This window comes from Onychomys torridus, chromosome 21 (genome assembly GCF_903995425.1).
Source record: "Onychomys torridus chromosome 21, mOncTor1.1, whole genome shotgun sequence".
Lineage (NCBI taxonomy): Eukaryota > Metazoa > Chordata > Mammalia > Rodentia > Cricetidae > Onychomys > Onychomys torridus.
The window spans coordinates 29,905,298-29,923,048 of NC_050463.1; the positions used below are offsets into that span (position 1 = coordinate 29,905,298).

A 17,751-nucleotide genomic window follows, 5' to 3' on the forward strand; every position below is an offset into this window, starting at 1 on the left:
AAGAAATCCACATAAACAAAGCATTAACAAGTGACTGAAAATTGTAGTCTTTACCACTAATGACCTACTTTCTGTACATGCCACGCCCTCCTGCCACCTCTACTCAGTGCCGCCTTCCCCAGCCTTGATTTCAGGGGCAGTGAGAAAATGCAACCGTCTTTTCTGCCCGGGAAGCCTTCATGTTTAATGTGCTGGGAGAGGCTCTTGGACAGAGCTAGAGATTGCCAGGCCTGGGGTGGTGGTGGGGGAGCGTAGCCAGCGTTGAGTAGTTCAGGGAAGGAGACTAGCTTCAAGGATGCCCACACTCCAGTACAACTGAGAGGATTGGCAAGAAAAGGCCGATCCTGGGGAGGATGAACAGAACCACGCCTCGCAATATCAAGAAGTTGAGGGTTGGGTTCATTTCGTTGGCTTCCATCCACTTCCTTCCCTTGGGAGGAAGAGGTGTAAACTGAGACACCAGAGTCACTCTGGTGGGAGAACAAAGTATTAGGAAGGGCATGTCTGTCCTGTTGGGTGGAGGTGAGCCACAGAGCTCTGCCTTCTTGCTGCTGTGTCCAGGGTGAGGACAGAGGAGGACTTAGATGTGAGGGTCATCTCCTTTCCCTGGATACAGCTGAGGAACTGTTCGGGTGCTGAAGTTTCTTTGTCTCTAGTATCTCATTTTAATGGACTAAGGAAACGGATTGCTTAAAGGAATCTTGTAGTGAGTTCTTCTTCTTTTTTAATCAAGTGAAGCGTACACCAGAACTTCCCTGGTGAAGTCATTCCTCTCTTCCCAAAGCATCTAAATAGCAAATCTGCACTGTACTGGGTGATGTGTCTCATTCCAGGAAACAGAGAGACAGCCACTATGCAGGGGGGCGGGGAAAGCTGAATTAGTGTGTTGGGGAGTCCATTTTAAATGTCCCTCTAGCCTATGGCATCCCTACCATAAGTAGGGATGGAACTGCAGAAGGGGCTGTGCCACAGGGACCAGGATGGATGGTGACAAGCATGCCATTTGGGGAGAAACTATTGGTGCTTCCCAAGGTGAGGGAAATGCCCTGAGAATGTTGTTTATATAAGCAATGCATCCTAAATCCTCTCTTGACAGTTCCTAGGAGACATCCTGGGAGGGGTTCGGCTATGCCGGGGAGATGTTCAGTGTTTGGGACAGGCTCATGAGGATGTCTCCCAGTTTTTCAGCTTACTGCCACGATCACTCCCTGGTATCACTCACAGCACTAAATTCGCCCTTGCCTGAGACAGGCATCCCACCCCTTCCAGACACAGCAGGCGTGCTGTCTGGGAACTGTGGGTCCACTTTTGACAGAAAAGAGGGCCCCTTCTGTGAAAAGACAGCAACCCTCCTGGAGTCCCGGGAGATAAAGTCATTTGCTGCAGCCCACACCTCCATATGCAGTGGCTGACCTAGTTTTGAGGGAGCCAGAGGGCATCTGGATGTCACCTTATTTACGAAGTTGAGAGAAAAATGCACCAATCAGGCTCTAAGCCCTCACCGCACGCAGTATATCTCGGGAGATCTATCCTCCACTTCGGAGGCACAGAGAACGGGGACAAATTCTGCTTAGCTGAGAGCTGGAGGCTTCTGCTAATGTCACCTTTGGGGCATGGGTGACAGGGCTTAGGGAACTCTTAACTCTGACATTCTCTTGCTAGCTGTTTCAGGGGAGGGCCCTTCACCCTGCGGAAGGTGTCTCTAGGATAGTCTTGACCGAACTGAGTGCAAAACTGAGCTTCTGCCAAGTGCCTCCCCTCTCTGCCTTGTTTTGACAATACTATTGCTACCCAGGTGCTGGTCAGGGAATCCTCTTTTAATGGGTGATGCTGGCCTTCATAGGTCCTGGACAAGGGTGGGCATGGAGTCTACATACCTGTGCTTAGACCCAGTGCCCTGACTTCCTTGCTGTGTGGCCTCAGCCAAGACATTTTTCACCCTAGAGCACTCAGCTACCTCTTCATTAAAATGAGATAGTAGTACCTGCCCAGGCTTATTCTGAGTATTTGAAGGAGTGACATTGTTAAGTAAAATAAAGCAGGCAGAAAATGCTATGTAAGGATTTGCTGGCTTCTGCCCTCGTCCTATGGGTGATTCCGCCCAGTATGGAATTTGTCGCCACTGTAACCGAGTCCTTTTGCTTGGCTTCCCACAACTTCTCATCTTGATTTCTCCCACTAGAGAAATCTTGCTGGGTGTATTGGTGAAGGCCTGTAACCCCAGGTACTTGAAAGACTGAGGCAGAGGATGGGAGATTTAAGGCCAGCCTGGGCTACAGAGTGAGTGCAAAACCAGCCTGAGCAATTTAGTGAGACCTAGTCCCAAAAAAGGCAAAAAATACACACACCTGCACACACACTAAAATAAGATAATGAAATGAGGGTCGAGGGTGTAGCTTTGTAGTACAACTTTTACCTAGCATGTGTGACACTTGGGATTCAGTTCTCAGTAACACACTTGCACTTGTGTGTGTGTGTGCGCGCACACACACACACACACACACACACACACACACACACACTTTGCCTGACAATAACTTAGAAGGAAACTTGAGGAACTGCAAACCTTGTCAGTCACCTTCTTGGTGAACACAGCTGTAGGACTGTGCATGGGCAGCACCGTCCAGGAAGCCCCAACATGATCCCGTGGGGCTAACAAGTCCACCGTAATATAAGGGACCAGAATGCAAGCATATTGCCCAGTGTCCAGGTCACTTGACCTTTCCCAGGCATACCCCATCTTTTGCTCTTGTATGTGTCTCTTCCTAGAGTTATCCAGCATGGCCCCATCATTTTTTTAATCCACTGTGTATATAAAAAGACTTAGCACAAAGATCAGTCTCCAGCCTTCTGAGTTGATAATAACCTCATATATCAGTTTCTTAAAATAGTTTCTTGTCTTATCATTTGCATGTCACTGTGCTCAAACCCAAGTTTGGGGTAGAGAGTTGAGCCCCAGGAAGAACTCACACTACTAATGGCCACTCTCCAACATGTGGACAGTGAGGTGAAGCATTCGGTCACTTGTGGATGCTGTCAGAGACCCCATTTCTGACACAGGAAAGGAAGAAGCCAAACATCAATCGGCTGAATGTGAATTGCATTTTTCTTCTCCCCAGTAACATTCGGGCTCCAGGAGAAATGATATAGTAACCACAGCCATGTTGACAATAGTACTCTGTTACATATGCATCATGCTTCACCAAGCGACTTTTCATATCTTATCTCACGTCTGGGATCTGCTTTGTTCCTGTAAAGCAGAATTGGGGGAGGATGAGTTTTGCCCTTGGGATAGAGAGAGAGTTACGTGGAGAGATGAAGGAGGCTTCTCCTTTTTGGGATAGCCTTGGCCTATAGTCTAAGGTGCAGAACCAAGTCAAGCTCTATCCCTGGGCTGTGCATCCCCATTTACCATCTGGCATTTGCTTCCCCAGCATTAACACCCTGGCCTCCATCCCTGTCCAGAAAAAATTGGACTAAAATGAACAAGAGGGCGCAGTTGGTACTCTCCACCTTTCCTGTTGCTTTGGGCTTTCTTGACCCCTTTCCTTTTATCCATTGATGTCAGCCTGTGTGCATGTTTCACTTTGCCCAAAGGGAGGTTTAAAAGCCATGTAACTAGGCAGGTGTGCAGTAACGGCAAGAGCTGCCCCCGCTACTCACCCACATTTCTGCTCCTGGTGACCCCAGTTCTGCTTATTCGTAACCTCCACTAGACACTCTGGTGCACCCGGGCCCCTTGAAAATTGCTTCGCCCCACAAGCTATTTCTTGCGGCTGAAGAGCTTCCTCAGAATGCCTTACCATATCTGCTGGATCTTTGCAGCAAGCTGAGGAGGGGGAGAGAAGCCTGATTTCTGAAGGGAGAGCTCTTTTCTCACGGAGAACTCCAATTTTCTGTTTTCTTTTTATCCTTCTTGAAGCAGTTTTCAAAAGGCTTGGCTTCCGACTAGGAGACTCGGCCCCCACTGAAGGCTCCTCTGGCCCTGTTGCCAGGCCATCCTGGGAGAATCTGTCCTCCTCCTCCTCTCACACCTCTGTTCCCAAAAAGAACTCAAAACAGCAGCGCCCTAGAACCAACTCCATTCTGATGTGGTGACCTTATTCCCGAAAGAGCTCAGCTGTGTATCCCAGAAAACAATGTGCTTCTGCATCCAGTTCCACCTGGCTGGAGGCTATTCCTCCAGTCTTTCTGTTCTTCCCCCCACATCCAGTTCCTTCTTGGTCTCTCCTAAGCACTGGTTCCTTCTCCTAATAAACTCTTTTCTCCAGTATCAACTTCCTGTTATGGACAGATCCACCCTCCTGATTCAGGGGCTTCCCAAGTCCCAGTCGACAACGTACTGTGTCAGAGTCTGCACAGAAAAAGAAGGAGTCCCAGTTGGTGATGGATACTAGACACCATGAGCAGAGTCAACCCTGTCTGATGTCTATCAGCAGTGGGGATGCATTCCCCAGTCAGATGACACCCGACTAGCAATGCCTGTTTCCACAAGGGAGCTTTGGGTTTAGCTTCCGGTGGTGGCATTTGTGGCCCTTGGAGAGCAGGAAGTAGACCCATCAGCCTTTCTGATCACGTGCCCTGGCATGTGCCAGGAGCCTTTCCTCTGTGCCATCATACTGACTTTGACTTTGCTGGCACCCCCTGCCATGCTAATTAGTAAGCAAATTAAACTCCATATAGGGTTCACATTGTGAGAGTCGTGTCCGCACCCCATTCCAGAAACAAAAACTGGGCTTCTATCCATTCAGTTCATCATATTATATTTCACATTGGGAGTTTTTCAGGCAATTATACTAATTACTGGGAGTTTTCGCCTTCCTGGAAGCTAGACGCTTCTCCCCACATTGTATTCCCATGTGGTGTGTAGTTGAAAAGTGGGCAGAGAGCCCATAGATGGGGCAGCCATGGGCAGGGGAGAGGAAAGAGAGATTGTGCTCATCTCAGCAATGAAATGAGACTCAAATCAAGTGAGGAAAAGTCAGTGTTGGAGCAGGATCTAGACTCAGTGTCCCAGTTAGCTTATCCCCCACGACATGAGCTCAGAGGTCTGAACTCACAGCCCCTGTGTTTTATAGAAAGTGGCTGGTTTCACGATGGTGAGGGAAAAAAATGATTAAAGTGACTGGGGCCCATGGTGCAGGAGGGGAACTCACCCCTGTTGAATCATACGCTACCTCATTTGGTCTGAGAAATAGCCCTTTCTCCTCTATTATATGTCCACTCTGTCTATCAGCTCTTTAAGGGGTGATGCTCCCGTAATTAAAATTAACCATTAAGCTATAGCATTGAAGGAGCAATTGCCTAATTTTTGAGGAAAATTTAAATTTATGGCCAGCACCTGAGATCAAATGAATACTAAGGAGAAGAGAGAAAACCCTGTGGAAGATAAATAGAAAGCCAAGTGGGATATTGACTTGATCCTTCTCCAGTGCAGGGTAATTTGGCTTCTAAAGCGAGTTAGATTGTAATAAATTAAATTTAGATTTCTGCACATCAATTAAATAACTCCCAAGACAGAATTCCAGGGAGGAGAAGAGGTGATAATACAAGGGGGGAATATGAAAATGAAGATCTGATCTAATAATCTATAATTGATGTGCTGTCCCTTGGTAAGGGGCAAGGACTTTCCAGCTCTTCCCTCTGTCAGCTGAGCCAGCTTCTACTTGATTGGAGCTTATCCTAACCATTGGCACGAGCATGTTCCCCATAGCGGTTTCCTTCCAGGACCATTGCCTGTGTTAGGATTCACACCAGTGGTGTGGGAGACATGGGGAAGTGTGCTGTTCTCTTCCCTCGACTGTCCTTGCAAAAGTGAGGTCACTTCCTGCTGGCTGGGTGAGAGCAGAGGAATGTGTAAATCCTTTCATATTTTTGTGAGGGACTCACTAACAGGTTGGGGGGGGGGGTTGCAAAGACCAATGTTTGAATAGCACATCCAGTGATATGGAAGAGACACCGGTGTTCATACAAGTATTAGATGAGACCACAAGGCCCTAGGTTCAATCCCATCCCAACACACACACACACACACACACACACACACACACACACACACACACACAGAGAGAGAGAGAGAGAGAGAGAGAGAGAGAGAGAGAGAGAGAGAGAGAGAGAGAGATAGACAGACAGACAGACAGACAGAGACAGGTGCCCGCTGAGAATCTTAGCTGTGTCAACTCTAGAGCCCCTGTTTTCTTGTCTATAAAGTGGAAACTATGTAACTAGCCCACCTCTTCAACAATGAAATAAATAGTTATTTTATTACTCTCCAAGTGGAAGCACTGTGCACGCTATCAGTCAGCATTTCTCATTGTCTTGTGTGGTACTGATGACTCTCGCCTCTTATACTTTCCAGGGCTCAAAAAGTTCTGTTTGGTCTTTTCTGGATCTATCTGGCCATTGGTTTCTTTTGTCTTTCATTTTTTTTTTTTTTTTTGCTACTTTTTATTTCCGATTTTACCTATAGTTGTGCCTGCACTGAATCTCCAGGTGGATGTTGTCCTCTGTGGGATGACTCCCATATCTGGAATCCTCGGAGGATCTCAGTGTACTGATAGTTTCTGCTGCTTTTGCCAACAGTGGTCACTGTCTTTGTCTTTGTCTCTCTGTCTCTGTCTCTGTCTTTTTCTCTCTCTGTGTCTCTCTTTCTGTTTCTCTCTCCTCTCTCTCTCTCTCTCTCTCTCTTTCTCTCTGTCTCTCTCTCTCTCTCTCTGTGTGTGTGTGTGTGTGTGTGTGTGTGTGTGTGTGTGTGTGTGTGGTTTTTCTCTTTCTTTTTTCCCATTTTCTTCTTTAGTAGAACCTTGGTGGAATTCAGGGTCTAAATGAGAAGTACTTTCTCCCAACCAGGATGTGCATTTCTGTCTCCTGAGACTCAAGGCACACATGACCTCTACTCTTTCATCCCCTTCTTAGGCTTAATTACATCAGAATGGGGTTTAGTCTTCCCTCTTTTGGGAGCCCAGGTTTAACTTCTCAGGGATCTTTAATCTCAGGACAGGTGGCCTCACTTTTTTCCCTTGTTGGGTATTCAGCCACCCCAGCTCTCCTTGCAGCAGCCTGTATGTTGCCTAGCCTCACCCCTCAATGCGAGTTAGAGATTTTCCTTGTCGAGAACCTAGCAATGCATCCCAGACTGACTAATGTGGTGGTGGCTTATTAGTTGGTAAGATGTTCCTGGGAAGCATCTGGCCTCCTGTGGTGCACCATAGGAAGCAGAACTGGCCTGGGGATGGAAGCCCTGAAGAGCCAGAAGCTGTGGTCCTGGAAACAGCCGGGGTGTGAGCAGGTGGGGCTCCAGTCCCCTACAGCCGGCTTAGAAACTGTCTATTGAGTCGTGGAGGGTTAGTTCAGGCTTGAAGAACATACCCCTTCTAGGAACTTGGGCAGATCATTTATCTTCCCCATATCTTATTTTCCTCATTTGAAAACTGGGGCTATAATTTCCTGTTGGATTTCAAATCTGTAAGGATTTGAGATAACTTCCGGCATTCTCCACACGGCGATTCGTGGATGTTTCTCCAAAGGTGGTTTTGAATGACCATGACATTTAAGTTGGGGGCCTGTGAGTAAAGCAGATTCTACTCCAAAGTGTGGGCGGGCTTCAGCTGGAGGCTTTAGGAGATGAAGACTGGCTTCTCCCTCTCCCAGAAAGAAGGGATTCAGCCTCAACGACTGCCATTGGCCTTAGGTTGCAAGTCATAAGTGCTTGAGCTGTTTTCTTAACACACGTCTGTTCCCCTGCCCCTTTCTCCCCACTGCCCCAACACACAGAGAGAGACAGAGACAGCCAGACAGTGAGGGAAAGAGAAGGGGCAGGGGCGGAGAGAGAGAGAGACAGGGAGAGAGTGGTTCGGTTTTTCAGGGGAGCTCTGTCTAATACAAGAACACATTCAAGAATCGACAAATTGGGATTGTCGAGAGGGCTCAGTGAGTACACGCATTGGCTGCTCTTGAAGAGGACCCCGTTTCTATTCCCAGCACCCACTTGGTGGCTCACAACCATCTGTAACTCCAGTTCCAGGGGTTCTGAGGCCCTCTTCTATCCTCACCTGGCACACATGTGGCACACACGCAGGCACGCTGGCAAAAAGATTCACATACATAAAATAAATCTAGAAGAAATGTTTGACAAGAAGCAACAATGACGGAAAAGTGGGCACTGATGTCACTGCTTGGGCATGCAGACATATAGCTAGTATTGAAGGCAAGGCTTGGGTAACAGCTGCACCAGAGAACATAAAATTGACCAAGGATAACGTGGAGGTGTATAGGGACTGGAGGATGGTACAGTAGACCACACACACCTGTATGAGAACTCTGTAGAGTTTGATGTGCTTGTAGAGATCAATCTCCTACCATGGCTGTGCTCAGGCTCTGCACTACACTACACTACACTAAGGGGGACTGTCTTCCCTGAGAATGGTGAGGGTGGGGTGAGAAGGGTATAAATGGTATGTGTATAAATAAGGTATAAATGGTATGTGGCAAGCATCACTCGAAAGAATGGAATTCCATAGAATATCCATGTCAGTGCACATTTAATGTGGAAGTAAGCCATTATAGAGGGCACTGTCCCAGTGCAGAAGGCTCCCCACAGGCTCTGAGGCCCTTGCTGAATCCATTTTGGCCCTTGGTACCTGTCTTACCCTCCTGTTGAATCTGTCTGTGGAGGCAGGAGCTTTTGCAGTAAGATTAAGTCAGTGGACCCATCCCTTGCAAGCTGATGAGCTTGTGCAAGCCACGTACCGACTCCTCTAAGTAGATCCCTCCCTGCACAGATGGGGATCAGAGTTGTGTAAGGAACCTGTGACAATCTCTGCGCACATATACAACGTAAAATGTTACTGTTACCATTTTGAAGACACCCTCACCATCATACAATATATTCAGATGTCCCTATGGGAAAGATCAGCTCCCAGTACAGGCTGTCCCCCTTGAGGGGGTCTGGGTGCAGCAAGCGGTGAATGAGCTCTAACATGTGACATCTAAACATCCTGAGAGGAACAGTTCCCTCCAAGGCTGCCTCCTACTGACTCTTCATATGATTTAGCCTGCCAGCTGGCTGCTGCTCTTGCATTCTGGGGCCAGAATTCCAGCTGAGTCTTGATGGCACCTTCTCCACAAAGACAGTGTCTACCAGAGATACCAGGGATGCTCAGGCTCCCTGTGGGTGGAGAGAGCCAGGCCAAGAGACCTCTGGCCTCCTGCCTTCATGGCTCCATGCCCCTGCTTGATGCAAATGGAGCATGGCCAGGAATGAGGCCCAAGAGGTGGGTCGTACCCCTGCCTCCAGCCTCTGGTTACCATGGGTGCCTGGTCCTCTACCCGCTTCTCCAGCTGCAAGACCCCAGTTCAGACACCAGGATCCATCAAGGTTGTTCCCCAACTGGTCATTCTGTGAAAATTTTCCTTCTTTCTACTTCATCCACATATGTGTCCAGTGCCATTTTCCCCATAGCCTACTTTCTAAGACTCGGCTGTTTTCCAGAGTTTTCCTTTATGCATGTCCTTTGGATAGTTCATTTTATACCGAAGCAACTGGGCCACAGGATGCCCAGGCACTTGGTCAAATATTTTGGAGATAGGACCCACCCCAGATCTTATCAGCTTCATAAGGACATAGCAAATTCTTTATAATCTATAAGATTGTTTTTCTTTTTTCAGGATTAAGGGTTTGAATCTAGGGCCTCACACAGATGCAGCCAGCTTCATAGGTCACAGAGATTATAGGTCTGTGCCACCAAGCCTGGCTTTATAAATTCTTGTACACACACACACACACACACACACACACACACACGTGCACTACTGATTCTGTTATTCTACATCCCACTCATGAATGGACCACCTTTTATCTGGCTCCCTTTTGCTGTACATTCCCTATCCATTCTTCAAGGTCTAACTCCTTTGACCCTTATTCTAAGAACTATTCTCTGTTTCCTTTGCTCCTCTGTAAAAACACATTGTCATTGAGCTTATGTGGTTGAATTCACCTTGTAGTGTGTGGTACAGGGGTGTGGTGTGTGTGTGTGTGTGTGTGTGTGTGTGTGTGTGTGTGTGTGTGTGTGAACACACAGAGCAGGACCTCTCTAGGACAGGACTGCTGTCACTACCCCCATCCCCTTTAGCTCAGAGCACTGCTGTGAGGGTTGCAACTTATTTAGAGAATGGTAATGATTTAAGTTGGCAGTGAGCCAATGGAAGACACTTCTACGACCCTTCCCATGAGGATGGGATGTCAGGGTTACCCTGGGGTGATGCTGCCACCAGAGGTGACAGCTGTGAAGCTGTGACATGGCTCAGCACAGGTTGCAGGTTTCTCACGCCCACCTGAGTCGTCCCCCCCCCCCCGCCCCAGCATGTTCTGGAACAGCAGTATTGTAAGACAGTAATAAAATCAATTATTGGATAAAAATCGTCAGTTTCCAGAGCTTCATTTTATGCTATTAGAGGAAAATGCTGTTTCAAACAGAGATAACAAAGAGGAATAGAGAGATCAATTACCAGATAAGATCTCACGGTGCCGGAGACGAGCGTGCAGGCTGGTATAACCCCTCTTACCTGGCACGGGGCCTCTGCAACTGTCATTAAGTTTACCCTGTACCTCCGGCTTGGGTGTCTGTGTGCAGGAACGGCTAGAATTCTGTGACAGAGTAGCTGGTCTCTTCTCCCTTAAGATTTGTGCAGTGTGAGACACTTGCTCCCAACTATTAGGGTCATGTGAATGAGCAACCTCTTCTTGATAACAGTACCAGCCCCTGGACATTAACCATCCCACTTGAGGCCATCAGGAAGCTCTTCCTGGGGGTGCAGCATTTGTGGTTTAGATGGAATTGAAAGTTTGGGTGTTTGGGGGTATAGACTACTCTTTCTCATGGTACCATCTCTTTGGAAGTGGCTGCCAAGTGTAAGCATCCAGCTTGCCAATGTCCAGGCCAGGATACTCAGCCCCATTAGCTGGGTAAAAATACTATTGGATGTAGATTTGGTGTTGGCAGGGTAGACCAGGTATCATGGGCTCTGATGGGTAGGCAGCCCCTCTCCTCTCCTCTTGGAAGGATCCAGAAGGCTAAGCTCTGCCTCAAGAACTACCACTTGCCAGACAGGTGGCCTTTCTAGGATCCCTTCTTCCCTACTCTGCCCAGAGAGTTTGAGTGTGAAAAGTTATTTAAATTGAAGTCACCTTCCATATTCTGAAGTCCTGTGTCCGTGCACACACGATGACATGGCTTATTATCCACTCCACTGATGCTTCCTAAGAGTGGCTACAGGTACCTGGGTTGGAGAAGCCAAGGGATCAAGGTGTCTGGTGGGTCACACGCCATTGCTGATTGATGACCTCCTTCCTGAATCTGCCTCTCTTGAAGCGCATAGGAGAGAATAGTCATTGTGGCCCACCTCGTCTGTACCCACTGCACAGGATGCTCTAACGTCATCTGGGGAAGATAGTCTCTTGGGTAAAGGTACCAGAATTCAGGCCCAAGTCCTGCTACTTCCTACATGAAAATCTTGGACACAGTGTTTATGTGAGACTGAATCCTCACCTGCTAAGTTGGAAATCTGAGCAAATGTGTGAGGATCATATGAGGTCATGGGAGCTATGGTCCTAGGACAGCACGTGGTATGTGGTGCTCAATGTGTGGCAGGAGTGATATTATCACTGTTCTGTATGTGATGGTTACTGCTGGTGTTTCTGCTGAGATTCTGCCCCCTGGCGCCATGGATGAGCTCATCATTGCCAGAACAAGTCTAGTCTTGAGTCGGTTGAGGACCGATGGATGGATGGGAGCTAGTGGTGAGCAGGGAGCCTTCTTACAGACTTTCCGTTCATGTCACACAGCCTTCTGATGCGGATTGGGATGACCTGTGGGAGCAGTTTGATGAGCGGCGGTATCTGAATGCCAAAAAGTGGCGTGTTGGCGATGATCCCTACAAGCTGTACGCTTTCAACCAGCGGGAGAGCGAGCGGATCTCCAGCAATCGGGCTGTCCCAGACACACGTCATAAGAGGTACTTCCTCCTCCTCCTTTGTAGGTTCCTTACCCTTCTCTGTGGCCAGGACAGATCAGCACAGGCTTGATTTAGGGGCTTGCAGTACCTAGCACCCATTACCAGGAGCTGGGACAGGTGGATCAGTTTCTGCCATCAGATACCAAAGTGACATAATGGAGTAAAATATCTGTGCTACTTACTGCTTATTGCCACAGACCGTTCCAAAGACTCTGCTTTCTGCTTGGAGGTTGAAGAGGGTGAGAGGCCAACCATAGAGGGAGCACCTGCCCCTCACTTGGTGAGCACTGTAGGTGCTACATTCTATAATGCTCATGGAACTCTAAACGGCTGGTCTTGGCTTCCCCTGGCTAAGTCTCATTGCCCAGCCTGGCTTTCTAAGTGGAAGGACTTGCTGGGTACATCCTCAGGAACCCAGATCGCTGTGTCTCCTGTCACTAGGAAAAACCCTTTCTGTAGCATCCTGTGAACATTTTGCCATATGAGAGAGAATCTGAGGGGCCTCTTCACTTGACATTGGTTTCCTGTCTGCCTGCCCAGGAATCCATTCTCACACGCTTCTTGCTGCCACTGGTTTGGATAGGCCACAGCGCCAGAACGCGACAGAGAGCAGGCCTAACCCAGTGTAGAAAGCTTTGTTTCCGCAGAAAGAGGGAAATGGAAGCTGTATTGTCTAATCAATGGCTCCTTCAGCCCTGGCAGTCCCTATGCTTCTTACTAATGGTGGGAGAAAGTAATTTGGTCCTAACACAATTCTCCCCTCTCAGCCTCCATGCTTTGGCCCAGACATGCCAAAGAGTCACACAGAGATGACTTCTATTTGTTTATGAGACTGACTTTGCACTCACTCCAACAGCAGTCTGGCCACTGGGGTGGGAAAGACTCAGAGGCAGTTTACCTGGAAGGGTATAGTATTGACTTAAGATAGAGTATTGACTTTAGACTTTTAGCTTTGCCTCTTTTGTTTATTGGGGTCCCCATGCTGTGGAATGCAAACGGGCTTTTATAATGATTAAGGCTTACTTTATAGGTAATTCTTGAGCACGCACTATGTGAAATTATTCAGACTCAGTTTCCAAAGCGGGGCTGCGGGACCTGGAAATCTTGTCTTTTGCATCATGTTCCCCGTAGAGACACTCAACTAGTCCTTGTTGGTCACTACCATTACCGCGTGGAGCTGAGTCTTGGTGTCCACATGAATACAGCAAAGAGTAAAAACTGGGTGATAGCATGGCTTCTAACTCTGCCATCTGTAAATTTAACTCTCCTTAAAAGGTGCTATGAAAGTCTGCCTAAGCAGTAGTACCCATGTCCCCTATAGCCAGAGGCCCCCTCCTCCTCCCTCCTACTGGCCTACGCTGTCTTAATGTCAGAGTCCCATTGAAATTCTTTTTAATATTGCTGTTTGAACCCACTAGCCTTTCTTCTATTACTCCTTTCTGAGCATAATTTAAATATCAAGTTATATTTCCTTGAGCCGAAACTATGTATGTGTGGGAGAGCAGGTAAAAGGGAGCAGAGAGCAGGCTGAGAAGCCCCATTAGGTCTCAAGTAGTTGCTTCCTTGTCCTGATTCTGGATGCCCCCACTGCCCCCTGCCCCCATGACCCAGGAAGGAAACTGGAACTGTCCTAGGCAGGAAAGGCAACTGGTGTACAGTCACAGCTGCTCTCAGCCACAGGGGGTCAGGCAGTTGAGTGTGTTGAGTTCTGCACTTCCCTCTGATCTGTAAAGCAGAACTGCAGACCTTTGTACCAAGGCCAGACTTGTGGTGGCAGATGACGAAGAGCTGAGCTTGTCCCCCAAAGAACCCGGCTCGCCAGCCAGCTCTGGGCTCGGCACCTAGGCAGGACTCAATCTGTTAAAGAACGGTGATCTGCACGGAGACAGCAAGAAGGGCAGAGAGGACTGAGACAGAATCCAGATGAAAGAGGAAAGAATATTAGCCATATGTTTGCCTCAGGGCAACAGCCTTACCCTGTAGGAGTTGGAAGGGTGCCACTTGGAGGATTCTGGATTCTGGGAACTTTAGTAATTAAAAAAAACAAACAAACAAAAAAAAAAACCCAGAAGCGTGGAGATCAGAGGGCTCAGAGTTGGGATGGGTGACTAGAACCAGAAGTCGTCTTGGGAGCCTAGAGTACTCACTGAGTGCAGAGTCCTAGACTGGCACTATGGCAGGTACCAGTTGCATCATCCAGCCCCAGGCTGAGTTTAGTAGAGTGCTGCCCCCTGCTGGTGGTACTCTTGTGATCTTGAGGCTCCCATAGTGTGCCCGCAAAGCCCTTGTCTTGTGTTCTTCCTTCAAACTCAAACCACTGGGTGATGTCCTAGCTACAAGATCATCCTCACCCAGCCCCTGATTATACAAACCATCATTCTATGGCTGGAGTCACCAGCCAAGTTTCCTAATCCTGCTGTGAGTCCAGTCTCCCTGATGGATACTAATGTAGTCCCAGGAGCTTGTCCACCCAGACCGAAAGAACCCTGGGACTCACTTTGGGGCCTGCCTGCCTCAGCCATGACTGGCATAGCTAACAGTGGCCAGAGGTTCTCAATAGCAATACTGCTGACATTTCTGGCTGTATGATTTCCTTACGTGCTGAACATTACAGGATTCTAGCAGCTCCTCTGGCTCCTACTTACTAGATGCCAATAACCTTCCCCCTACACACACCAGGTTGTGATAAGCAAAAATATCTTTCCCATATGTCTTTCCTGGAGGACAAAGTTTCAGTGAGGATCACTACTGTAAATCTGGCCTTGCTTTTTATCCAAATCTTCAGAAGTGGAATGAAAATATTTATCGCCAGTCCATCACCAGCAGTAGGTCAGGCCAGACCTCTTGTGTAAAGCAAAGTGAAGTCAAAAGCAATGTAAGAGGGTCACTAGAGGGTCAGGACAGGGGTCTTTGGGATCAGACAGCCATTTCTCATCCTGGCTGTGCCACTGGTTAGATGAATGGACTCACTCACTTCCTCTACTCCTTGCTTTCCTCTTCTGAAAAGCAGGGATAAAAATAACAGGAATGATTCCCACCTACTTTGGTTGTTATAACGATCAAATAAAATATGTAGACAGCATTGACCTATTTCATAGTTAACGGTAGAGAAAAATAACTGCAATGACGGCCGAGCCTTATGTGGAAGAGAAACACTCTGGTAGAAAACCAGAGATGATTCAAACGACTAATGAAGCACCAGCCCGGAACCAGAATGAGGATGCTAAACTGTCAGGTGTGGCAGTGGGGATAGGGAAGAACCGAGGTGGGGTTCAAGGTCAGGCTTGACGCCGGAGAGATGAGGCCGAGCGACAACACAGTGTGGCATGTTGGCTATTCAGCGTCGGTCTGAGCAGCTCTCAATCCGGGCTTCTCATGAGAGGCGCTTGGGCAGCCTTTTCAATATGTTGATACCCAGACTCCAATCAACTCAAGTGTGTCCTTGCTCAGCTCCCAAGTGCCTCTAATGAGCAGCAAGACTTGAGGGTAGCTGCTCTGGGTAAGGGCTGCTCAGACTTAAACAGGCAAATAGATGAGTCATCTGAGGATTCTTTCCATCCGACTCAGTAGATCTAGACTGAGGACCAATAGACTGCATTATTTTCCTTTTTTTATATAATTTTTATTTATGTGTGTCTGTGTGTATGAGAAAGTGAATGTCACACTTTGGCCGAGGCCAAAATAGGGCTTTAAATCCCTTAGAACTTGAACTATTGGTAATAGTGAGCCACCGTGTGGGTCCTAAGAATCAAGCCTGGGTCCTCTGGCAGAGCAACAGGTGCTCTTAGCCACCGTATCTTCTCTTCAATTCTGGGATTCTGTGTGTCTCACACGTTCCCCAGTGACAGCAATGACTATGGCCTGTGGGTCACACTTTGAACAGCAAGGATTTGAAATGGCTTTCCAAGTCTGGTTCTTCAGACCAAAAGGCCAACCACAACAGCATCCGCTGGGAATGTGTTGGAAATGTACATTCTTAGCCTTCACCCAGAAACGTTGGAGGAAATCCCAGCTCTCTGGCTTAGCCAGACCTCGGGCGGTTCTGAGGTCTGCCCTTTTAGAAACTAGGAAGCATTGGCCAGCTCTGGCGGCCCACTTCTGTGGTCTAGATGGAGTACATGTATGAGCTGGTTCTGCCAAAAGGCTTGGGTTTTATGAAGAGAGTAGAGGTCCTGGGATAAGTGCACCCCGCTGCCCACATATTGTGTACCTTACCCTCTGCCCAGGTGTCAGGGCTCCCAGCTCTGGCCTTGGAGAGGCTGGCCTCTCTTGTTCCCTCCTCTGCTTTCCTCCACCATCCTCATCCTGCTATCCTTCTGGAAACTGGCATCACTGCTCCTAAGTGTCTACTGCACTGTTACTCCTTAGCCCATGGCCAGTGACCTCCATCCGCTGCCTGGCTCATTCATGGGACCGAGCCCCATTGATGCAGGCTTTGCTCCTGTTAAGCCAGTCTGTATCCCCATCCTGCCTCACTTCAAAGGTCCTGCTAGTTCTGTTGTCCATCGCCCCGTAGGGTAAAGAACGCATTGAACATCTATTACAGCGTCCGCTGTGTGATAGGGATCCAATATCTGTTCATTGAATAAATAAAAGACAGGTCAGAAAGACCGTTGACCACTTCCTCCCACCTGCCTTCCATGCAGAGAGACAGAGGGGAGCTCAAAGAAGCCCCCTGTCATCATCCATTGACCCTCAGGGGCTTCATGTGAGAGATGGAGAGAACAGTCATAGAGTTAAAGGAAAAAGCCTTTTTCTCCCCCTGGAAGAATTCTCATTATTGAAAAGAGAAGAGGGGAAAAAAAACAGCACATGGGAGGGGTCTGGAGCTTATTAAATTTGCTTGCGATTTTCTTACCACAGTAATTGGATTCTGATTTATAGTATGCGTTTGGACAGCGCCTGGAACAGACAACTATTAGCTGAGCATTAGGGCAAGAGCTGCCAAGTGGGTGCTGCTGGGGTGAATTGCCTCAGAAGCTGGAGAAGCCAGGTGACAGGAAGCAGGTGGAAGAGGGGAAGGTGTCAGCCCTGGAGGCTGATGAACTGACCAGATCCTTGGCACTGTCCTAGCCAGAACGGTGCAGAAAGTGATGGATGACGGATCCCTTACATATTCACACAGTGAGGTTAACATCCCTCCCCTGCCCACTCTACCCCTGCTCACATCCGTTTGGAATGATGGTCACATCATTGACCCTGGGGCTTGCTACATGCTTTTGTAGACAATGCAGGTCTCTAGAGGGAAGTGGGAAGGAGGGTTGCAGAGTGACTTCTGAAACATCCTGGCCCCTCCCCCTCCTCCATCTTCTTTGTACAGTGTTGGGCTGGATGACTTCCACTCATTCTGAGCCGGCACATCATTACACAATTGTGGACGGCTGTGACCAGCTTCGGGCAGTCTTTATGGTCCAGACAGATGTATATACTCATCCTGCTAGCTTATCCCACTTCAACCGAGCAGAGCACTGGGCCTCCAAATCCCAGCTTTTCCACTTCAGGCATGTTGTTCTGTCAACGGCCTGGGTCCATCGATATATATACCTCACATGATTGGTAGGAGGTAGTGGTGTGCCACGCAGAAAAATTTCATTGTAAGAAAGAGATACATTTAGCTGAGCTAAGAGTCCAAGAATATTTCCCCAGAGTTCTTCAGTTCATAACACAGTGACTGGCCCAACAAACAGTCCCTGCTCTGCAGTTACTCTACCTCGACCCTGTTACACCAGCTGGATCTGT

General features: G+C 48.2%; 1 protein-coding gene across 1 annotated transcript in view; it reads left to right on the plus strand.

Annotated features, from left to right (window-relative positions):
• Galnt14 (polypeptide N-acetylgalactosaminyltransferase 14) overlaps positions 1-17,751 on the plus strand; it is a 225,557-nt gene that overhangs the window by 126,430 nt on the left and 81,376 nt on the right. The window contains exon 2 of the mRNA XM_036171005.1: positions 11,843-12,012. Within this exon, the coding sequence (XP_036026898.1) occupies positions 11,843-12,012 (170 nt within the window). The remainder of the gene's footprint in view (positions 1-11,842; positions 12,013-17,751) is intronic.